General features: G+C 44.7%; 1 protein-coding gene across 1 annotated transcript; it reads right to left on the reverse strand.

Annotated features, from left to right (window-relative positions):
- Window positions 1-964: 964 nt before the first annotated feature.
- Window positions 965-18007, reverse strand: polr2m (RNA polymerase II subunit M). The gene is made up of 16 exons (XM_018739578.2): window positions 17855-18007; window positions 16546-16620; window positions 14419-14565; window positions 13446-13607; window positions 13255-13347; window positions 12994-13107; window positions 11497-11649; window positions 9676-9801; window positions 8574-8702; window positions 8378-8472; window positions 8125-8230; window positions 7710-7793; window positions 7365-7426; window positions 2707-3321; window positions 2370-2601; window positions 965-2077 (listed from the first exon to the last, which is right to left on the reverse strand). The coding sequence occupies exons 1-16, from the start codon at window positions 17918-17920 to the stop codon at window positions 1934-1936; spliced, it is 2403 nt and encodes an 800-aa protein (XP_018595094.2). The 5' UTR covers window positions 17921-18007; the 3' UTR covers window positions 965-1933.
- Between the last annotated feature and the right edge of the window lie 7529 nt (window positions 18008-25536).

Below are 25536 nucleotides of genomic sequence, written 5' to 3' on the forward strand. Positions count from 1 at the left end.
ATAAAAGCAAACCTCTGAGGAATATAGTTCAACTGTAACTAAGAAAGAAAAGGCAACACTGATTCGAAATGGGGTGGGGAGATAAACTGAAATCCTATCTGTAAAGAACTGCAAAAATTTTAGAACAGAGCATGATGTAATTTTTACCTGGGGGCGGGGGGATAACACACAAAACCAGGAGAGGCCAAAACAGAGGGGGAGAGAAAACATTGTCAGCATTAATGTTAACCTGCCAAACATGCTGCAGTCGGTCTGTGCATTGCGTACAAACTGTTGGATGGTCCTCACTTGCCTTTAAAAACACTTTTCAGTCATATTTTGTTTTGCTGATCCTTTGCCAGGATTACTCGTTTTCCCTTGAGAGCGGTGTTTTCAGACCCACAGTTGAGCAAATCACTTGCAGGCAATGTAAGCACTGTATTAATCTGAGGTAAGGGATGCGGAACTCTCTTGAATTTTAAAAAGCAATAACGTAGAGGTTCTGTCTGAACAACATAAACTTGGCTTCGGTCCCACTACATTGGCGTGTCTGTGATTGAGAACCCTTGGCCTTTAATTGGGACCAGGTCCCATATACAAGCAAGGACGGTGGGTCTAATTAATACCAGTAAAAGGAAGATCCTCTCTGGACCTTGCTGACATATTTATTGTTAGAAGTCAGGGTGGCTCTGTCTGGAGCTTGTCAGAGGAGCTGTCAGAGCGCAGTCCTCTGCTGTTTGTTTAAGCAGCTCCCACTGGTGCTCCAGTGCCAATTACCAGAGGTTATCAGAGATCATCACCACCTCAGCTCCACCAACTCCACCCCCCCCCCCATTCCTCCTCCTCCTCCTCATCAGCCGCAGCTCTGACGTACTTTTTACGTTTTCGTCATTAAAATTCCTGACTTGTAACAAATGACAAATTGTCTACATAGTAATGGGAACAGGAGAGACTTGCGTCTCTTCTGAATGTTGATGTTGGCTGTCCTTATCTCTGCTGCTGGAGTGAGAGCTGCATCTTTCGCCCCTTCCACTGGCATCCCATCATGCCCTGCCACCCAGAAAAGAAACATAATCTAAATCTAGTCCAGATGGAAGAGTTTAGACATTGGTCTACCTCCTTTGAGGTTTTCAGTAATTCACTGTACATTTTCAGAATTTTTCCAAAACCATGTCATACATATCAGCACTGATAACATCACTTTCCTTTTTTCCCCAGCCCAGGTTATAAAATAAGCCATATACAGTAAACCTAAACATATGCTCAACAGTAGGCATTAAGAATCTGTCAGTAATAAACAAAAAAATGACTTGTCCTGTAAATTCAGTATATCAAACCAAAGCAGTCAAAGTTCAATTTTCAGATGCTGGGTAATTCTATGAAATTCAGGGTTCAATTTAAATTACTGTTTAATTCAAAGTTTTCCCTTTGTACCAGGCAATGGGGAAATATTTCTGTCCACTAGGAGTACAAATAAATGAGTATTTAATGCTTTTAAATAATGCAATGCTCTTTCAAAAACACTGAACCATTAATATCCTTTTGATGAACCCCAGTGAAAATGGAAAGCATGACAGAAGAACACTTATTTAATAGTACAAAAATATTTCTCTCTGAATAATTTAGTGACCCCCCCCCCCAGTATTTTCACACTGCAGCAGGATCACTGCTAGAACTCTTGCAGAAATGGATGGTGTTACAGCTGTATTGCAGTGATTTCAGATCAATATTCTTGCTGTCCCAATACATGCAAGACCCTCATCACACTCATGATGTCCACAGGTAGCAGTCTTAGATGCTCATGGTAACACTTTGACTACAAATATAAAGAACTATTAAGAAAGGCTCTTGGTGACAATTTAAAAGTTTGTTACATTGCAAAATTAAATCCTGCAATGTCAAAAGCTAATTCAGTCAAAGTCTGATGGACAATCCCCTTTGACCCCCAGCACAGCTAATCCTCCTCAGAGGAATGTTCGGATGGATCTTCCATGACCTCCCTGTAGCGCCCCTGCATTTCTCCCTCTGGGCTGTAGCTTCCCATGCTCATACCCAGGCGCTCGGAGAGCCTCTGAGCAGCCAGCTTTGCCTGCAGTTCCTGGAATGCACAAAGAACCCAAACGCCAACTTATATCCAAAGACAAGTAATTAAAGAAACAGCAAGAAAGTAACAATCTAGTTTCTCAGTCTTCATACCCTTGTAAAAATGTACATTTTAGTTATGCACACTCATTTCAAACGCAGATTAACCTGAAAAACACCACCCAGAACTAAACCTTTAAAACCAGTTTAAAACTGAGAATTGTTTCGAATGAAATCCAACATTCTTACAGCTCTCCAGGGGCTGAGATTTGAAACCTGCAAGCCAGAATTACGTGACCCAAACCCACCTCAAACTTCCTGGCCTGTTCACGCTGTAGGGCAGCCGACTCCTCCAGAGTCAGAAGCATTGCGGGGTTGTGATGCAGCGGCGGCAGTCTAGCTGCGGTAATCTCATCCAGGTGCTTCCGGTCCCGCTGTCTCCTGGCTTCAACAGAGAGCACTGAATGGGAGAATGTTCCTCCGGGAGATCGGTCAGGTGAACTAGAGCCCGTCGACGAGTTCTCAGTCTTTTGGATTAGTCTGGAAATTTGAAAAGAAGGGAAATAACAATTAGATCACCAAAGGACCCAAACAAACACATTTGCATGCTTATCATACAGCATGAACAATGCATAAACTACTCACTGATTAGGCTTGAATTTTGGTTTCCTTGTCAAAGAATTCATCTCAGTTTTCTCCAAAATTTCAATGCAGTGTGGCTTTCTGCATGACTGACTTCCCCAAAATGGATTGTCCACAATCCCATCATTTGATCTGGCATTTTCTGACAGGCTGGAGCCATCTGAGTCATCGGACAGCGTGACCCTCTCCAACGCTTCTGCCAAGTCCTTTTCTTTAGCCTCTCCAGAGCCCATGAGTGTTCTGGCGTCAGTAGATGTGTCGATGTCAAGTGGAGCTGTAGCGACACCATTGGGAGTGCTGTTCAGCTCATCAGCACTGATGCCGTGCAGCCTGCCTGTACACAAAGCCTCTAGTCCCGGGACCACTTCAGATGCCATGTTTACAGCTTCTGTGGGTTTGTGGGAAATTTCTGAAAGCACAGGGGCTTGTGTGCGACTGCAGCTGCCACTCTGACGCTGGGTTAACGCTCGCTGGTACTGAGACTGAAACTCTGCCCTCACAGCCAACAATGCGTTCTTCTTTTTATCTTCTTCTTCGTGTTTGGCGACAGCAAGTCGAAGTCTCTCTACAGAGTCTGATATCTTCTTCCCTTTATCTGGGAGGGATTGAAGGAATCGCCTTCAAAAAATATTAATAAATCAGTTCGCCATTCAATTAAACAACGAAACAAGCAGTGATAGCACACAAATAAAACTAACTACATAGGCCAAGAGTGAAATGGTCCATTTGTTTGTAGAATAATTAAAAGTAATAACAGAAAAAATGTAGAGTAAGAGCAAAATAATATTAAAAACAATTTTAAATTTTAAAAACACAAACTGAATTCACAACTAACTGTACCGAACAAGTCCTAACGCCCGGCATAATTCATGATTAATTCACTGTGGCACTAGTGTATTATAAATTTAGTTTATAGATGTTTGTTATTATTTGCTTGAAACAGATGTGTTCTAGATGGGCTAAACTTGACAGAATCCTCGAGTTTGAACTAGTTGATGACGTGCTCTGATTGATAGTCAAATTCCTAGCCAGAGCGAGACAGAAAATCCTCTCACTTGTTGGAAAGCAGTTTCTCTTGTCGCCGTAAAATGTCACAGAGCTCTTCTTTACTCTTCTCCTGCCAGTCGCCAACAACCCCCTGCTGCTCCGTCCACGACGACATTTTTTACTACTGTATTCTTAGGAACACAAGCCCGCCCGCAAACTATAAGCCACATTCCGGATGTTTCACCGGAAGTACCAGAGAGTTTATATCGATGGCAAATACTTCCGGTCCTGTGTCTTCTTCTTCGTTACATTTGTGGGAGTCGAGCATGAACGCCGTGTTTACCGCCCCCTGAAGTATTAGAAGATGAATAGCACAAATATTTATACAAATCATGCGGAGTAATTAAACACCAGAGCAGAGGCAAAACACCAAAACCACCGATAAACGCGAACCCTTTCTTCTGGGATTTTCTCAGCTGAATGGCAGGTTAATATTATAGCAACCTAAGCGGCTCAGCTCTGACTTAAGCTGCACAGCGAAAATACATCATCGAGCACAATAATTACTCTCGTTTGGTTTAGCTCTTCAGAAATAAAATTTTATGACATTACGTATGCCACTGTATTGTTTTATTGATGCAATTATACCTTATAATTTTTAAACCATCAATTTTCCTGTAATTATAACTTACATGAGGGGGCACGGTGGCGCAGTGGGTTGGACCGGGTCCTGCTCTCCGGTGGGTCTGGGGATCGAGTCCCGCTTGGGGTGCCTTGCAGTGGACTGGCGTCCTGTCCTGGGTGTGTCCCCTCCCCCTCCGGCCTTACGCCCTGAGTTGCCGGGTAGGCTCCTGTTCCCCGCGACCCCGTATGGGACAAGCGGTTCTGAAAATGTGTGTGTGTGTGTGTGTGTGTGTGTAACTTACATTAACAATTTCGGTCGCGTTTGCGCCTTCTAGTGGTGAGAATGGACGTTGCCCCGAAAGTGCAGTCTGTTCGTGATATCAACGGTAGAGGATCTAAGCGCTCAGTCAAGTTCCAGTACAGCGCATAGAGCCTTTACATTTATTGTAAAGAAGGATTGAAACGGCAGCCTTAAAACACAGCACGTCAGTATTTTGAATAAGTTCTCATGACTCGAGACAGCAGCTCTTTTATCGTCCTCTAAACAAACACACTGTAACGAGCCCTACTCGATGGCCCCCGCTGAAATAGTTGAGTGATTCACATAATACTTTGCATATTAGTGTAGGCAACTGTTGAAGGGACTGTGTGTGAACTGTATGTCACTGTTGTGAACAGTTCTAGTACACTACGAAAGCTGCTTCTGCTGGAATAAATGTCATTGAAAATTATAAACAATATATATAGTATTATGATATTGTTAGAAAATAGTATTTTTTGTTTTTGAGTAGGGGGTTAGGGGTAGTGTGTTATTTTGTGTTTTGGTTATCGTTGTTGTAGAATGTTATGTTTGTAACTAAGTGTTAGTTGTGTATGGGAGAAGTAAATACACACACACACACACATTTTCAGAACCGCCTGTCCCATACGGGGTCACGGGGAACCGGAGCCTAACCCGGCAACACAGGGCGTAAGGCCGGAGGGGGAGGGGACACACCCAGGACGGGACGCCAGTCCATCGCAAGGCACCCCAAGCGGGACTCGAACCCCAGACCCACCAGACAGCAGGACTGCGGTCCAACCCACTGCGCCACCGCACCCCCTTGGAGAAGTAAATAATGATTGTTATTATTTAGTGTATCATTGATTGACTTGTAGGGGGGCGTGGTGGCGCAGTGGGTTGGACCACAGTCCTGCTCTCTGGTGGGTCTGGGGTTCAAGTCCCGCTGGGGGTGCCTTGCAACAGACTGGCGTCCCGTCCTGGGTGTGTCCCCTCCCCCTCCGGCCTTATGCCCTGTGTCACCAGGTAGGCTCCGGTTCCCCGTGACCCCGTATGGGACAAGCGGCTCTGAAAATGTGTGTGTGTGTGATTGACTTGTAATGGATATAATGTGGAACAGTTTTTTGTGGGATGAGGGGTGGAAACTTTGTGTGTATAGATGAAAAAATTCCTTGTTGGATGTGTGTTAAGATGCTGTATGATCTTAATAGCTGCAAAGTATTGTTTGATGTATGACTCTTGGATAAAATAAGTAATTTTTGTTTGCTTTTGTATTTTCTCATGGATAGTTTGATAGAGGGGGTGTGGTGGCGCAGTGGGTTGGACTGCAGTCCTGCTCTCCGGTGGGTCTGGGGTTCAAGTCCCGCTTGGGGTGCCTTGTGGCGGACTGGCGTCCCGTCCTGGGTGTGTCCCCTTCCCCCTCCGGCCTTATGCCCTGTGTTACCGGGTAGGCTCCGGTTCCCCGTGACCCTGTATGGGACAAGCGGTTCTGAAAATGTGTGTGTGTGTGTGTGTGTGTGTGTGTGTGTGTGTAGTTTGATAGAAATGATGAAGGTCTTTGTTGTTTTGTTTGTTATATTTGGAGAAAAGCATCAGCTACGTGAATAAATATAAATATAATTAAGGGGGAAAAAAGCGCTTGAGTCTCCTCTGGTTTGTGGCAGAGTTGTTTTTAACTGAAATGTACTTGTTTATAGAAACTGATTTTAAATAATGCACTTCAAACACATCATTTTACTTTCACATTTGTAAATTGTATTCGGTGTTTAAGTAGCTCATAAATGTCAAAATGCCTAATGTTATAGCAATAATAAAATATTCAAATCTGTAATTTTATTTTTAGCACTCAATATTAAAACTGTAATAAGCTTATATACATTTTTACAATCATGATTTTCAGATTCCATAGCAAAACAAAACATCATTTAAACCAATGCAAGCCATTACATATTAAAATCTGGAAACTGTATTTACAATGAAATAATCAACTATTTACAGATATTTACCAAAAAAAATATTTCCCTCATATTCCTATAAATGGTGCAATGTAAACACAAGTCAGTTCAGCAGTCAAACACTTCATCACTAAAGTTGACATTCCTTATACCAGTGAAGTGTACCGGTAGCCTTGTTACAGCTTCGGCAACACTATGGCTGAAATGTAACAGTTAAACATTCAGAAATGTTTTCATTCATTCAATCGTTCATTCATTTTCAGTGTCTTCATTTATTTGTGCAAGTTTGTTATATGGTGAACATTTTTCTGTGGGACTGGAACTTGTTCCTGGCTCAGTTTGCGTTTGAGTAGACTGTTCTGGGGCTGACAGAACCGAGCTGGACCGTATTGATTTCTGCTCAGCAGGGCCAATTGGGGCCGGATTTGGGCGGTCAGCGGTGGACTGCGAAGGGCTGGTAACTGAGCTGCTGGTTGGAAAGGCACCTGACTGTAGCATTAAACTGTATTGTTGTGGAGTATATCTGAGTATACTGAATTCAAGTCGACTATACGTCTGTGGGTTCCACCTGAGCGGCCGGTGCTGCACATCACCTGTAGGCTGTGCTTCAGGCCTACGCAAATAAAACAGAAGCATCTTTTAACAACTTGCTCCACAATGTCTGTCATAATGCGGTGGTCTGGGAAATGGGCTTGTTACTTGAAGGTTCCAAATTCAAGCCCTTCTGCAGTTCCTCTGCTTATTCCTCTAAAATATCCACTTTTACAAATAAACAAAACTCTAATAAAAATACAAAAAAAATTGGCGTTCTGTACCTGATGGGTAGATCACAGCTCACCCCGACATCTCTGGTTTCCACCACAGGTTTGGACTTGTTCTACACAGACACAGCAACACTTGACTTAACCTCCTAATAGGTTATTGTGGAGTCAGAGGCAAAGCAGTATATCAGGTCATATTTGAGTGTAATATGTACGATCAGTTGGACTGCCGAAGGTAGCTTGATGAAGGTTACTGGTTCAAGTCCTAGAAGAGGCTTTGCTTTAATATCTTTGTGTAAGACACATCACCTGAATTATACAGGTATGGAAATGGGTAAAATAAAAGCAACAGTGAATTAAAAAAAAGACATTGCAGCCCAACACCATACCCATTCTTACCTCACAGTCTGCCATGGCTATCCTATCCAGCAACTCTGTAATGAACAGATCCTTCTGTACCACTGTGGCTCGTAACATTTCAACCTGCAGGTTCCCAGAGGTTCAAACCAAAGACACATATTTAACTGGTTCTGTAATGTAAACTTATGCTGCACCATCTGTACACATGGACCTCCCTGTACAAGTACAGAAGTACACCTAATTGGAGTTGAGGCAGGGAGGAAGCTACTCTTCTCACAGTCCACCAGAACTCAATCCTGCTGACAAACTTCATGTCACTGGCGTGGACACGTGAAAGTTAAGGCAGGCAAATTTCTCTAGGCAGAAATTTGTTCTTGACTGTGCAGTACTGCAGTTTATTGGTGGATGTGTGATGGTCACGTAAACTCAGGTTTTTGTGCGTATAATTCCGTACCTCCTCAATCATGGCTTTCACTTTCCTCTGCTGACAGAACACCATGTCATTTAAGTGCTTGATTCTCTCCTTCAGCTCAGCAGCTTCACTCTCCAGCTGCTCAGACCTGAGCAGTGACAGGAACAGCAGATCCCATCTATTACTGCACCCATAGGAACCATGTCCCTTGTGCTACTATACTCACAGGAACGTGCTAAGAACCAGGAATCTTTTCATTGCATAGTGAAAACCTCTGTTTCATCTTACTCCTCACTTGTTCAGTATGGCTTCATCCACATGGTCTGTCTGCTCAAGTATGTGTATTTGCTCCTCGCAGTCCTGCAGCTTCTCCATCAGCTGGCTCTTCTCCTTCAAAGACATGGAAAAAGCAACTGAGTCTTCAGATGTCAACTGTGTCCATTAGCAAGCATTGACATCCATTGGCCAGCCGCTCTGCCATTGGCTGTTACCTGTCCCATGCAATCAAGGAGGCGCTCCACCTCACTGATCCTTTGGTCCCGCTCAGCAATCTTGGCCTCTGCTAACCGGACATTCCCTTCTGCCTCCTCCAGACGGCTCACATATTGGTCAATTTGTGCCTATTTCCAAGCACATTGGATAGAATATAAATTGTTACTAAATATATTTCATTTCCCAATTGAGATACAAGCATTTCGTTCGTTCATTCGTTCGTTCATTCATATCTGCTTGTCCAATGCAGGATCCAGGGCCTGTTCCAGAAGCATAGGGTTCAAGGTAAGGTACACCCTCAACGATACACAAGTCTATCACATTGTACAGCCTAGGTGCTAGGAAACACCTGTGATACCCATTGTGCCACCATTCTGCAGATATAAAGATTTTCCAGTTTATTATTTTTTCCCTTGTCTATTTTATAAAATTTCTGTGTTTAGTGGAGCAAACAAAACCGATTGTGATTATGCACACAGCTGAGAGATGGCAGTAAAATGCATCCATGCAAAACAGAGGTGTGGGTCAAATTAATTCAACTTCTATCCACTATGTTTACCACTAATGTCTGGTGTTCCTGAGTACTATTGATCAGTAACAAATTGTTGCACATGTGTTTATATGGGATGAATCTGTCAATAATCAGCACTGAGTAGGAGTTTGTAGAGACAAAGTATTTTTTATACCATTTTTATTTAGTTAATACAGATAGAATTTAATTTTAAAAAGTTAAAATGAAAAGTCTTACAATGCATTTTTTGGATATTATTGTTCTATCGAACATTTTTACCAAACATAACCAGTGAATAAACTGAGCAATGTCTATAATATTTAGCTTCTGAGTTTAGCTTTTAGCACAAAGCAATTTACAACAGTGCCAGAGTATCTTTCCCTTGTAGTTTGTACTGGATCTTCAACCCTGCTTTGGAATTTTTTTCAGGAAGTTTGTTTAATTTGTTTAATTTTAAGAAAGTCCCTGCTGGAGATTTGACATCTTTATAGTGGACCACACATGATGCACAATAAGCAAGAAGGAGACTGTAAAACAATCAGGTCTGGTTTAAGGTCAGGCAGTGAAGGGGAGAAACCACACTGAGGTACCTGCAGAGCTTCAATCTCTTCCCGGTGTTTCTGCTGTTCTGCCTTCAGCTGCTCTTCATATTGACTCTGCAGTTTCTGGGACATCTCCTGGAGTGCCTGGGAGGTGGCCTCCTGGGAGGATTCTACCTGATACGGAAAGAGACAAGGCAGCCAGTTTACCGAGCAAGCCCAGGACAGAGTTTGGTAGGAGACCTGCACTATTCCACACAATTTCTGCACACTGCAGAGAGGTCTCAGGTGGCCTACAGAGCATGTCAAACACATGAGCACAGTCTCACTTTGACATCATATATACTTTTCATACAGATCAGGGAGAAACAGAATAATTTTCAGTCAGCAAAGGAGTAGAGCAAGGCTGTGTTGTATCTCCTTACCTTTCTAATGAGTAAACTTAACACATTCTTAGAAAAGCTGGATTACAAAAAGAGGACAATGGATTCAAAATTGATACAAGGAACATCGATAATCTGTGATATTCCGACAACACCACATTAATAGTAGAGGATGAAGACCTTAAAAGCCCTCAGAAAAGTCAAGGTGGTGAACAAAAAAATGAGGCTGTGACTAAATCTGAAGAAAAAATCATGACAACTGGAACAGCAGCAAAGTTTGGTGCTGATGGTAAACACAGAACTTGCTTACAACTATGGCTCTTAGGATCAGCAATCAACAGGAAGAGATCTAGCAGTCACGAGACAAGCTGAAGACTAGCACTTGGCATAGCTGCAGCAAAACAACTAGAAAAGATCCTCACATGAACTGGAGTGTCCATATCAGCAAAGATTAGAATTGTTTAAACAATTAGCTGTTCTCATAGTGAAAATACAAGACAGGAAAAATGTGGACTGCTTTGAAATGTGGTGCTGGGGAAGAGTTTGCCGCAGAAGGCAAGACAACAAATGGATGGATGTTGGATGAAATCAGCCCGGAACTTTAATTAGAAGCATAAATGATAAGGCTGCGGAAGAAATAGGAGATAGGAGGAGCGATAAGACAGGTACATTGGGCACATGATCTGAAGATAGGATTCTCTTGAACAAGTTGTAATGCTTGGGAAAGGTGAAGGAAAAAGAAGAAGAGAATGACTGAATAAGATGAATGGAATCAATCACAGCAACAATGGATGCACCAATTTCCAGCCTAAAGACAGCGGTTGAGAACAGACGTTTCTGGAAATGCTTTGTTTATGTGCTTGCCAAGAGTTGACATCAACTCAATGGCACTTAAAAATATTTCTCATATCTGGACTGGAAAGTCAGCTCTAGGACTCAGTGATGAGACTGAAGAGATAACCACATGAAACCAGCTGCAACTCAGTGGAATTTTATGCATCAGACCAAGTTTTATCAGTCAGCATTGCAGCTGGAAGGTACAGGGAAGGGAAACAAACACAATGAGGTTATTGTGACAACCAGGAGGAAACAGAGAGGAGCTCAGCTGTAGTCTGGTAGCCAGAGTTATTATGTGGTTTTCACAAAGTGGAGTCACTACATCTGTCCATTTCAAAGAATCACACTATAAGTGCACTCAGTATGTCTCTCCAGATAGGAGAATTACATTCAGAGTGAAATCAGTATGTGACCATTACAGAACATTTGGAGAGTTGTTGGTATGTTTCTGCAAAAAAGCCATAATTACATGAAAAAAACTCCATGGTGTTGACGTTCAAATGTGAGAATATCATTCTCAGCGAGACTTTGCCCACACCCTTCATATGCCACACTGTTATGAAGACAGCAGTGAAGACAGCCAGGAGGCATCATCTCCAACAGCATCCAATCCAGGCCTTGTTGTCCATGTGACCTGCAGCTGTGGACACACCTGTAGGCGGAGGTTGAGGTTTTCTGCACGGGCAGCAGCTAGCTGTTGGTCCCTTTCCCTGAGCTGGGCCTCGGCCCTCTGCCAGGAGCTGCGCAGGCTCTTCAGCTCGTCTTGCTTCTCCACGCGCTGCAGGCAGTTCTCCAACAAGGACTTCTGCAAGTAGACAACCGCCCACAGCCCAGCCATCAGCAGTGCAGCTACTGACCTTGTGAGCCTGCACACTGTAACCAGTAAGATCAGTAATTAATGCACTGTTATGTGGATCACATGCACAGTGTGAACACACTGCATCCTTTCATATACGCCCAGTCCACACCATATCCATCCCCAGTTCCCTTCAAGCCAGTCTATATCTGATGTCATACTGCAAGTTCAGCCATATGGTTATAACTCATTTTGAAATATATTATGCCGGTACTTTGTTTTATTGCAAAGCACAAAAAATATGAATGAAAGGCAGTGTGTTCACAGCAGCCATCGGAAAGCTGGTACAAACACACAGCTTAGAGCCCTTCCCCATGCAGCGAGACAAATCAGCAGCCTAGATGTCATGCATGCGGTGTATGGTGGAAATAATGAGCAACACTGAACAAGACAAAACAGGAATAAGGAAAAAACATGAAACAATAGGAATGATTTTATGCCTTAATGACAGAACTAATGGAAGTATGAAAATTACATGTAAGAGTGAGGAAGGGTGAAGTCCCTTTTGAAATGTTATGTCTTTTCACTGGATAATTTGGGCTGGTGGTCATGAACCACTGCAAATAGCTACATTTGTTAATTCATACTTGTCTCCAAAAACAACTTATAATGTTTGGTTTGAGTGTATTATTTACCCAAGTATACACCTGGGTAATTTTCACTGTATTGGTTCAGGAGGAGTACCGTAATCAATGGTAAGTACTGCAGCAGGAGAACGATTTGAACCTGGGTCATCTGACTGCAAGGTGCTGGCATTATCCACTATGCCACCTGCTCCCCACGAAAAACTTGATACCTATTTCTGAACTTTCTATATGTCCCTTTTACACAGGATGGAGCAGGAGTAGCAAAAATACTTAATCTGATGTCCTCCTTTGAAACATCCACACACACACACACACACACACACTGGCTGAAGCCGCTTATCCTGAGCAGAGTCCGGGGAGCCAGAGCCTAACCCAGCAACACAGGGCATAGGGCTGAGGGGGGGGGGGATGCACCCAGGACGTGATGCCAGTCCACCATAAGGCACCCCAAGCAGGACTCATAAGCCAGACCCGCCAGAGAGCAGGACCCGCTCTCAAACCTGCTGCATCACCACACCCCCCATTAAAAGATCCAGTTGCAGTAAACTGATAAAAATGTAAGTACTTTAGAAAAAAGCTTCAGGTAAACAACAAAACAGAAAGTAAGGCAGGAATATGTAACTGTAATAAGGTTCTGGCACTGCTGTAGGTATCGGGGCGGCACAGGGAAAAGCAGATTGACGTTGCAGATGAATGAGCAACATACCTGCAGGCTGATGTTGGCAGATAGCAGGGAACTGTTCATCTGGTCCAGACTCTCCATGGCTGCTGTGCGCACCTTCACCTGTGCCTCCAGGTCCTGCCTCTGCACATTTGCAGCCTGAGGGGGGACCAGTGGTTAGATGTCACAAGGCCTTACAAGCCTGGGGACTGGGATCAGATGGCTACTCTAAGAGAGTACACCCAGGTGAGGTGAACCACGTAACCATGCTCTGCCACAGCACGCACCTTCCCTGCCGTGTCTTACCCTGATGTCTTGAGAGAGTTTCTGCACAGAATGCTGCATTCCACCGAACTGCCCATACATCCGCTCTCTGAGCTTTTCCAGCGAGTTTCTCACCTGTCAAAGGAAGCAGCGATGAAGAGAAGAATCAGCTGAGTGAGAACTAAATGGCAACTGGCTCACACCCCTCCCCCCTCTCTCCCCATCCCACTCACATCTTTAATATAGTTCATCTCATCTCTCAGATGATTGACAGACCACTCGTGCACCATCGCCTCCTGTTGGAGGTTGGTGTCACCCTGCTGCACTCCTCCATGGACCTGGGACTTCCTCTGCGGCGACTTCTCGCTCACCCCATTGGCTACAGCGGCAAGGGTCTGAAGGGCACAGCATCCCCAGAGTCACATTTATAGGAGCGCAGAGCACTTGCCTGTTCATTTGTGTGTGTGTGTGTGTGTGTGTGTGTGTGTGTCTGGGAGCATGGACGTATGATTGTTTGAGTGTGTGTATGTGTATGTATGTATGTATCTCTCTGTATGGAGAGTACTGAATGCTCACAACATGAGGCTGAAAAATAGCAACACCAAAAAAAAGCCCGCCCTGAATGCAGCACTGGTGTCATGTTTCTGCAGCGCAGAAAATTTGCTCCCTCTTGCTGCCTTGTGGGGATTGTACCCCTGCAAACGCCCCTGCCAAGGACACGGCGCATAGAGCACTGCGCTCAAGAGCTTCCCGAATATCACACCCTGTGAGGAAGGGGCAGGGGACACAAAGTTTGTATCTCGTCTTTTTCCAGAAGCACGACATTAATTGCTGGAGGTGCTAAATTTTCCATTAATTTCTTATCGGTTAAATGTATGTGTTCTTTCCAAAAAAAAAAAGAAATACCTGAGCTACCTTTGAGTGTGGCAGAATGGCCTCCTTTGATTTTTTCTAGAAGTGCTCATGTCGTGTAGAGTACAGCAGACAATGGCAGCGTTCAGTGTCGTGAGCACTTTCACATTGTGTTTCACGAGTGTAAGGCGGTGACACAAAACATCATTCCAACCGCAGCAGTTAACAGGACACAGGGACTGAGTCGCGCTGGGAGCGGCACGCAGAGAGGGCGTGCTCACATGTGACTCATGCTGCAGCGAGCATCGACCCTCCCGTACAGTTCATACACACACCGGCAGCGCTCACACATACCAGGACCTTTGCCTCTGCACCAGCTGGCCTCTCCGCCTGGACGTAGCCATTCCTCCTGGAGCTGAGCTCAGCGGGCGCTTTCCCGTCCTGAGTCGCAGATACGGGGCGCTGGGTGCCATCCTGCGCCGGGCTGTTTTCAGAGCCGCCCTGAAATACCACCACACCAGACCTGCAGTTTTAATACATGTGGGGTCAGAGCAGTTAAAGTGAATTATATGAGCCTGTTCACTCTGGTCTGATCTCAGCGGGTCGATGGGCCTGCTGCTGCTCCTCTCTGAGTGAAGTTAAAGGGCGCTATGCTGAATCAATATTTGCCATGCACTTTTAGCTGATACTTCTGCTTTCCTGCACAGCGAAAGAGAGAAGAAAGGAGAGAGAGTCTGCTTGTCCAGGAGAGATAAGACAGGCAACTATGGTGCTAATGGTCCCTGCATCCTGGAAGAAATTTAGCCAAAACTTCCAGCTACACACAATTTATTTGTGAATTGGTGTGTAGAGATCGCTTTATTACTGGGAGCTTGCTATAATTAATATCATACATAAAACAAACAACAGAAAATATTTGGAAATTCCCTCTGTGAGTTGTGATCATTGAAATGGCCATGGTGGACAGCGTATGTATTGCAGACGTTAAATGCATGTGCATAGTATAACACAGTACAGCCAAAAGGACTTATTCTCTCCCTATATTTTGCCATGTTCATCTCATTTATGTCCCTTGAAACATATCTACGGTTGATAGAAGATGGAACCAAAATGTACAAACTCAGATTACTCAAATGGACTCAGAGGCTGTTTCCTTTATGAGCCAAACCATCATAAGGGTTGGACCTTAGCATCAGCTCAGTCCTTTTTACTGATAAGGTGCTTTTTATTAAAGCCTTGACACCGTTTTCATTGCATCTAACGTAACACAGCCCCAATTTGGCAGATTGTTTTAGCCATCGTGTCTTGCATATCTTTTCTTTGGCAAAAACCAAGCCTTTTAGTTACTACCTTTTCTTAATTTGATCAATTCCTGTCCATCTTGGTGTAGCTGTGACAGCAGTGGATCTTCTCTCTGACTGTTTCTGGTGATACATGGCATCAAAGTTCAATCACAGGCAACCTCACCCGCCAGCGGGAGCATGTCACTAGGGTAACCTCAGAAGGTAACCCAAGGGTACAAATATAACGACAGTAAACTACAAAATGGTACTAATGAAAGACTCAGGATGTTGAGCAATGCATAGCAACCACTTTATCCCACAGCACCATTGGGGGTATTCAAATGAGCCCCCTTTCTGTAGAAAGTGCTAAAACCTGTCGGACGAAAACAACAGCACAGCTGTAACAGAGGGGAATTGAGCATTGCAAAAATTGCTGATAGAAGTTAAATTCTGAACTTTCTGTAACTGTGTAGAATTGCTGATCTTCTTTCTGTACCCCTGCCTGTTTGCGCTATAAAACCTTCAGAAATTAATGGGCTGCAGCACTTTGTATGTTTGGCTTGTCTGCAAGGATGGGTCTTCGCAGTGAAACTGTTCAAAAAATAATCTCTGCAAGGAAAATGCATGTCTGTCGGCAGCCTGCATACACATGACGTTACTGTTGCTTTATATTTCATATGAATAAAATGTCCAATAGACCAGAAGAAGACAAAGTCATAGTTAATTTTTATACATATCATACAGCTCATGCACAACAGACCAAAGAACAATCCCAGAAGAGCAAAGACGGGCTCTCAAAGTGTTTCTACTGAACTATAAAACCTGCTGACATAAGATATGAAATCTAGTCATGGGAGAAAAGTCATAGTTCACAATTACACCAATGAAGAAGTGTAAGAGGAATCTGGAGCCAGCTGGCCCACAGTCTCCTCCGTGCATGAGTAGTTGAGAGATGTGTTGTATGATGGAGCGAGGGCACAGAGGTGGACACTGGGGATATGTACTAAAGGAGAAATTCGCAAAAGAGTTTTATATTCCTCAGCTCCCCGTTTGGGGTTACTTGTGCGAAATGGTCAGGGGCAAATTAAGGATGAATGGGTCAAGGGCTCGGAAACTGTTACTGTGAGATTCTTGCTGAAGATGAAAGTTGCGAATACGACTGGGCTGTGACTGAGGCATGGTTTGCTTGAAGACTTACCGTGTTTGTACTGGCTGTCTTAGTTTCATGCTGGTCACCTGCATGCAGAGTCAGTCGCAGACGCTGGATCCTTCTCTGGACAAACAGAATCACACACAAACACACACAGGGATTAACGTTCTCATATGGGCAACCAGAAGCATCTGAGAGAGAGAGAGAACCATGACACAAAAGGATAAGGATGGTAAACGTGCTGCAGACAGCAGACCTTTCTATCATAAGTGCTCTGAGCAAGTTGTCATTGTGCCTTCTAGCTCAAACCTGTGTACAATCTGCATTATTATTATTATTATTATTATTATTATTATTATTATTATTATATCATCCTATATTTTGTTTCAGCAGATGGGATCTGCTGAGATCTACTGAACACATTATTATAGCCAAAGAAAACAAAATAAGACCAAGCCCTAAATTACCAGCTCACGTAAGAAGTAAAACTGGATATGTGGGCCAATGAATTAGAACAATATGCACAAATCATGTATACGAAACCATGACTCATAGATTCTTGTTTTGTTATTAAAAAAACAGATCAAAATGCAAGAAATACAGGAACTTTCCACAAATCTGAGCAAACATATAATACTATATACATATATATTCACAACATATAGATTTGGCAATAGTCTTTGTGTGTTAACAGTAAGAGGCTGTCCTTGGCAAAGCTAATTTTAAAGAATGTCAGCTCAGCAAAATGGAAACAAATGTGACAACCAGGCTGAAAGGGCGACAAAGAGGAGCAATTTGGATCTAAGAAGAGCTTTGAAACTGCTAATGAATTTTACACTTTACAGGGCAGACAGCTACACCTCCAAGGTGTAACCTCGTTAATCTGGAGAGCACTGGGTTTTGTGGCCATTAATGGTAGAACACATGCTTATTGTGTACATGAATGTGTCCAGCTACTGAAGAGACCTCCTCAACCCCCTCCGCTGAGGTAGGAGAGATGTCAGTAAAGATGCGGTCATCAGATGCGAAGTGAAGACCTCAGCAGAGCGGCTTTGCTGGGACATAACTCATGCGATTGGGACCCTGTGAGGTTCCATCATCACAGAACACACATGGACATCCCACAGTTGAGTGTGATGAGCAGTGGCGCAGACACATCATTAAAACACAGCCACGAGGGACCAGATCCCCTGCACACCGAGTGAGAAATGATGAGGAGGACAAAGACAAGGGAAGGAAGACAATCGGATAGCGGACCACATGTGGGATGACAGGCAGCAGAGAGAGAGAGAGACGGGGGGTCGGTGAACAGAAGGAGAGAGACAGGAAAAAGAGCCCGAAGCAAGACGTGCCCTACCTCGCGGAGCTGGTCCAGGTCGTCCACGGCAGTGGTTACAGCGCCCCTGGAACGGTGCCTCCACATGACTCCTATCCCACTGTGTGGATTCTGTCACAGTCCCCCGAGCGCAAACATCTACAGTCAGCCACCTGCTCCCTACTCGCTGATCGCTGCTCGATGTGTTGGGGAGCAGAATAGAAGCACTGAGAAAGACAGAGAGAGAGAGAGAGAGAGAGAGAGAGAGAGAGAGAGAGAGAGAGAGAGAGAGAGGGAGGGAGGTTTCCACCCTGAGAGCTGATAAGGGGCTGACAAACAGGGCAAGCGAGTCACTCCTCCGTGTCTGCGAACAGGGCACTTGTGCTGGGTTACAGTTACGACATGGTCCCGTACAGCAGCCCTCAAGTGGCGGACCTATCGATGGCTCAGAGCCCACAATGCACCTCTGTGCCGGCTGCCGCTCATCAGACCTGTCAGGCCACATTTCATTTCATGTTTTCCAAAGTCCCTCCTTCTGCATCCTGGCTCTGCTCTGTCCTGCTCTGTCCCAAGCGCACCTCCCGCTTTGCAGCATCGAACCCTGAGGAAATCCGCCGCTCTCGGCTGCCTCCCCACTGCTGCGCTCACGAAAGAAAGGGTCTCGCGGGAATGGCTGCGACTGCTGGACAAGCGAAAGCGGGATCACAGTATGGTTCAGGATTTGCATTTCCCTGCCACAAAACAGCTCAGTAATTCACATTAATTAACCCTTTCCTGGTGTTCTGCAATAATAAAGGGAATATAGTTAACTGAGTGCTGCGCCCTTTTGATTTGTACCTGGCCTTAGACGTTGGTGTGTTTCGTATGAGAAAGCATGTTTGATCGGTGTAAGACCGTTTACAGATGCCGCGCTGCGTGAAAGGCTCCTGGGGTTTTCACTTCCTGGAGGCCCCAACAGAGCGCAGGCGGCAGCTTGGCGAGGAGGCGGCGGCTCACAGATGGGCGTAAAGCCCGTTCGCATTACGACGGCGCATTCACGTCCTGCTGACTGAAGAATAAAGGAATGCGAATGAGTCCTTCATAAGCAGCCTTCTTGTAAAAAGACACGCTAAAAAAACATGTGAATATCGCACATTATGAGAGGTGAAAGGTCACATGAATGCTTAAATTAAAATTCCATTTTTTCAAAAGCAAAGGCCTGCTGTCAGAGTTACAATACAAATCTGCAAGTATGCTCCGGAAGAAAGCCTGCTACGAGAGAACGTAAATAATTTCCCAAACCATAAACAAGACTTTGCAGAGCATGGCAATGATTAACCCAAAGCAGGGTTTCACCACTCCTTTACAGTGGACACAGCCATTACAGCAAGCGGAAGCAACATAAAAACGTCTGTGAGCGCAACGGGCCCTCAGGGTGTCTGCAGTGTTTCTCCTGTGCGTGGTGCCGCTGTGGTTTGCTGACTGTGAGCCCACAGCACATGCTGTTCGGCTTTGCGTGTCTGTTGTAGATCACATCGCGTTGGCAAAATCGGCAGACCGTCGCACCGATGTCCCGTTCTTCAGCCAACACGTGTGCAACACAGAGCAACACGAGCAGTTGTGCCAATCCAAACTCAGCAACCTGAACTCACCGAAAAGTGAGAAATAAGACACCCACAGCAGGTGGTGTAGTTGCTAGAGCTCCTGCCTGTGCACTAGGAGGTCCTAGGTTGAATCCATCCTCCTGCTATATAGCGCCCCTGAGCAAAGATCTTACCCAGTTAAAGTAACCCTGCTGTATAAATGGGTAAATAAGTGTAAGTAACTCCTGAGAAAGACAACCACTAAATGTAAGAGAAGTTGGTGTTGTGCTTTGAGGTTCCTTCTTTGAATGTCACTCCCGCTGCGGCAGCCTTGAGTTAAGTACTTACTGTGAACCAAAGGAGCAAGACTACCGTACATCATCAATAAGTGCTTGTCCAGTGCAGGGCTGTGGTGGTCCGGAGCCTATCCCGGAATATATGAGCAAGGCAGGGTACAGCCCAGATGGAACCCCAGTCCATCACAGAGAAATCACACACGCTCATTCTCTCATACATACACACACTGTAGGCATTTTGGGGTCACCTGAAACATATCTTTGGATGATGGGGGGAAACCAGAGCACCTCGAGAACCCATGAGAATCATGGGAAGAACATGCAAACTGCACACAGCCTCATTCAAGCCCACAGCCCAGGAGCTGTGAGTTGTATCAAATCGTTACCTTTCTGTATTAAAAGGATAAATCAGTTTGAACAGCTTAGTGTAGAAAACTTAACTTTGCAAGTCTGCTTGGAAACATCAATGCGATAACTAATAATAATAACATTCATCTTTTAATGTCCAATCATTTGGTCAATACACTAATTAGAACCAGCATGTCGTCTTAGTGAAGGGAGAAAATTTTCATTAGTAGGGTTTATTGTCTGTTTCTGGACCGCAGGATACAGTTTGTGTTGCTTGTGTTATCTGCAGCCTCTTGGAAGGCACCTCAAGCTCAGCCTGGAGCAAAGCACTCGCCAAAGTGGACTTGACTCTCGATTCCGCGGTCAGGCCTGTTCGACAGGCACCGCCTGAATGCTTGGCTCTTACATGGGCCACCCTTGTTGTCTCAGGCAGCCTAGGTGGATGTCGATGCCTCGAGGCCTCTTGGCTCCTGCTCCGACTAGTCAGTGGCAGAAACAGCTGGGAGGTTCTTCTGAAACTCAGGAATGACTGATACCTGGTGAGGTGGCCTGTTGCCCTCGGTCCCACACTTCTCGAGTATCAGTCCAAATATGCAAGGAGTGTTTGGCTACGTTTTCTGAACATGGTCACAAAGCAGTTCACGTTTCAAAATAATTCATTTAAAATTAATTTTTTTTTTTGCTCTATGTATTTTGTTTCAATGAAAAAGTAAATAACAAATTTAACTCCATACATAAAATCCTGCAATAAAGGCAACTGCAGCAGCATTACATTTGTATGGTATATACTAAAATTGGCAATAAAAGGATTATTCTTTTATGCATTTTGTATTCTTTTAATTGGCAGCAGAACAAAAGCAAACAGAGCAATAAGAGCGCAGAGACTGTGAGACTGAGAAAATGCAGATACATACAGATACCAGAAAACACTCTGGGGCAATGAAATACAGCGTTCAGCAGGGCTGCTCATAAAACACTAGCTGTGATGTTCCACAAAAGCGACAAAGTCTTCCAGAATGCATTAGAACAAAGATCTATGTCATTTATTCATTCTTCTAGTGGAAGATTATAATTATTATTATTATTATTATTATTATTATTATTATCCAGGGGGGTGCAGTGGCGCAGTGGGTTGGACCGGGTCCTGCTCTCTGGTGGGTCTGGGGTTCGAGTCCCGCTTGGGGTGCCTTGCGACGGACTGGCGTCCTGTCCCGGGTGTGTCCCCTCCCCCTTCAGCCTTATGCCCTGTGTTGCCAGGTAGGCTCTGGCTCCCCGCGACCCCATATGAGACAAGCGGTTCAGAAAATGTGTGTGTGTGTGTATTATTATCCATCTATCGTCAACAACTGCTGGTCCCGAGTGGGGTTGTGGTGACCTGGAGCCTTGCCCGGCAACACAGGGCGTGGGGCTGAGGGGGGGGGACACCCCGGATGGGATCCCAGCCTATCACAGGGCACTTGAAGTAGGGCTCGAACCCCAGACCCACTACACAGCGGGCACCGACTGAATCTGCCACACCACCACGTCCCCCCTTTATTATGGATATGGATGTGGATATAAGGATATGGAAATGCATAATAAGATTGTTGGAAAGCATTCCCTTCAGTTGGTTCTCATCCCGGAGTAAGACAACAGACAACAGAGTGCAGCTCTGCGTGTGCAAAACGGGAGAAATGTAGGAAGTTGAGCTCTGCTTTTGTGAAGACTCTGCGGGCAGTCAGGCATCTTGCGCCACCTGACCAGGTCCCAAAAGGATGGACTGACAGGCATTAGGAGAGTGCCACAGATAAAAGCATGGAAACACATCTCAGTGAAACCACACAGCTGGTGTGGAATGACGGCCCCCCACCTCCACCCCCCACTGTCTCCTTGCGATGTAGGACAGCAAGTGTTTTCACTCATAGCTCGACAAAAAAGAAAGGCAAGACGAGCTGTTAGGACTCAAACCAGGCCAGGAGGACATTGTTTCTCGGGTCTTGAAAGGGGTGCAATCTGCGGCCAGCGCCGGAGCTAACGGATGTCCTGCTGCACAATGGGGACAGCTGAGAGAGGAAGGAAAAGGCCACTTCCTTAAAGGAAAAGCCCCTTAGACTTGTCCACGGCCGCAAGGGACACTACATTAGCAAAGGCATCGTTTCGACGTGTCTTTCTGCCTTGCAAATATGTCAGTTTTGTATCGCACTACACAGGCATGGTGGTGTTGCATTAGGCAGAGCAGGATCTGCGGAGCATCCTCCACATCTTCTCATCAGGCTGCCCTCCCTTTAATCACCCTATTCCCTGTTTGGCTAGCGCAAAACCTTCAGAGGAGACTTCCAATCCTCCAAGAGAGCTTTCGGTAATTACCACTTCTTTGAGCCTCTGAGCACAAAACACACACCTTGACAATTACCCACAAAACTTACAGCAATTAGTAGTGTAGCGGCTCATGCTGTTGTCTTCAGCCCTGAAGGTTACAGGTTCCAATCTCACCTGCTGCTGTAGTACCCTTCAGCAAAGTAGTTACACTACATTGTTTCAGTAGGAGACCCTGACTGGTGTGACTGCTATATAAATGGGTAAATAGTTGTAAAGTTACTTATCTAACATTTTAAGTCAGTGAGGTTTCATGTTATCAGTTTGCATGTTCTCCCCATGTCTGCGTAGGTTTCCTCAAGATGCTCTGGTTTCCTCCCAGAGTCCAAAGACATGCTGTTCAGGTTCCCCCCTAGTGTGTGAGTGACAGAGCGAATTCTCCACTGATGTATGGATGAGTGACCCATTGTAAGTAGTGTATCTAGCAGTGTAAGTTACCTTGGTGAATAAGGTGTGTGAGCTCATAACACTACACAGAGTTCATTGGAAGTTGCCTTGGGAGAAAATGTATTATTCATGTTCATTTTGTTTCATCTGCTTTTTACAGGGATCTTCCACAAGGGGGCAGCAAATATCTCAAAACGACATAGACCCACATTAAAGTGGACACATGCGATGTGGTCAAGTGTTGAGCAGTATGAGTGAGAGAGACCATAACATACTGAAGGAAAAGTGTGTCTCTCTGTTACTGGAATACATATTGAAAGTTTTATTCCAGTTTATAAACTTTATTTTGATAAAATGTAGCATGGCACTGCTGATCAAATCCAAATGTCTTCTCAGTGACGCACATAACTCCATAACTTCCCTGGAGGGGTCTTTGGTCTCAGTAAAAAAATTCAGTCATGTCATATGTCAGTTTATTCTACTGTACTAGAGTATGTTAAGAATTTGCACTGTTTCCTTCTAAGCGTTGGTAAGACTTAGATGAATACATTCATTTTCATTTACATTTATGCAGTTGGCAGACATTTTCTCCAGAGTGACATGCAACTCAGAGCAAACAAAAGGGCATTCCTCACTTAGAATACACTATTTATTACACCGCAGAAGGGAACAGCAAACATGGCGCAACTGGGTAACCCACACCATGGATACCTGTGAAATAATGAACTGTTATTCTGGGTTTTAAATAGATTAATCACGGCAAAGGGTGTGTGGCTGAAACCTGTTTAGCAGCAAAGTGTGAAACCAAAGTGTGTGTTGGGATCAGCACATTGAGTGTGTAAAGGATGATGGTGAGATTCTATCTGTAGCAAGTAAGACCAAGATTCTCTACCATCTCTGCTGACCCCTCTGAAACAAATGAGTCACACAGGGTCAGTCCTGCAGGCCTGAGTGAGATGATCAGTGAGATGATCAGTCAAGAGAGGAGGCCATCCTGAAACCACTTAGGGCTTTTTAGTGTCTGTTGTGTGACCGCATTTCCCCCTGGCTTCTCATTGCTCACTGAAGCCCAAAACCTTCTTCTGCATGGTATGTGTACACATGTCCTTGTACTCAGGCAGAGCACAGGAATCCCAAAAATGGTCACCTTTAAACCCCTGACAAAAGCTCACACACTGAGGTGCGACAATCCCTAATCTATGCAGATTGAGAAATGACAACCAGGGGCAAGATGGAGGTGGGGGGTCCTTTCACATTTAAAAGGTTAATTGTTTGTGCTCCGTGAATTGAGAACAAATGTAGGTCAGAGCCAAGAACAATGGCAGTAGGTCGCATTGAGTCGAGTGGACAGCCATGCGTTCTTTTCCATTCTCCTCCAGCATTCAGAGGCAGAACTCCTTCTTAAGAATGAGGTCACCTTCAAAGAAGCCCTTCTGTTGAACCTCCAGCTCAGCAAGTGGTGCGCCACTTAACAGGCCAGCAGCGAGGAGCACGAGCTTATTGCCACAGATTTCCTGCACTGTCCAGAGCACTCATGACACCGGGGCACACGCTTGAAACAGGGGTTGCTAATGAAATAAAAGACGAAGCTATTGACACAGCTGCCTTGCCAGACAGACACCTTGGAAAAATACTTTGAACAAGTAAAAAGTGTGCAGTTGTATCCACAGCTCAATGTTCATAATACAGCCCCCTGCCCCCACTTACAAAGGTAACGTGTTCCTGAAAAGCCCTTTGTAAGATGAATTGTCATAAATCTAAGACCTAATTATCATTAGTTTCAATGGTAAAAAATTGTTGTGTTCCTGAGCCTCAAGAGTGACACCCTTTTATGGTAAAATATCACCAAATCCCAGGAAAATGGGCGCAATCACTTTCACTGTTAATGTGTTATTATAACACAGCAAAACACAGCAGTCTTCCTCCGTTAGTTACTTCTTAAAACTTAATGCTAGCTAGCACTGTGGTTACATGGCTGGTGCCTTTGGACTTCAAGGTTGCAGATTCAAATCACACCTCCTACTCTAGTGCATTTGAGCCAGGTACTTACCCTGAACTGGTCCAATGAAAATTACCCACCTGTGTAAATGGGTAAATCAGGGTAGGTAGCTCAACTTCATAAAATGCTTTGGTGAAAAGCATTCACTTAATAAATAAATACATAGCTGTCCATGTGTGCTCATCCAGTGCTTCTGGGGCTATTACATACCAAACACTTAAACACTCACAAGCCATACATACATTTACATAATTTGCGGACACTTTTGTCCAAAGCAACTTCCAATGAACTCTATGTAGTGTTAGCAGCCCACACACCTTATTCACCAAGGTGACTTACACTGCTAGATACACTACTTACAATGGGTCACTCATCCATTCATCAGTGGAACACATTCCCTCTGTCACTAACATTATGGGGGGACCTACACAAAATGTCTTTGGACTGTGGGAGGAAACCAGAGCACCCGGAGGAAACCCACACAGACACAGGGAGAACATACAAACTCCACGCAGACTGAGCAGGGATCGAACCCACGTTCTCTTGCACCACCCAGGTGCCGTGAGACAGCAGTGCTACTCACTGTGCCCCCATACATAGCATAAACCTTATGTATTTGACCTTAAATGCAAAACAAAACAGTAAAGGCAAAGGAAATTACTTCATACTGGCCAAACAAGATGGCATGGTGTCTCACAGAGCTTGAATTTTGCTGCTGAAAGTGGATTTTACCCCTACTCAGTGTGTGGAGTGTGTATGCTTTCACTGCGTTCATGG

The sequence above is a fragment of the Scleropages formosus genome, chromosome 11 (genome assembly GCF_900964775.1).
Source record: "Scleropages formosus chromosome 11, fSclFor1.1, whole genome shotgun sequence".
In the NCBI taxonomy this organism is placed as follows: domain Eukaryota; kingdom Metazoa; phylum Chordata; class Actinopteri; order Osteoglossiformes; family Osteoglossidae; genus Scleropages; species Scleropages formosus.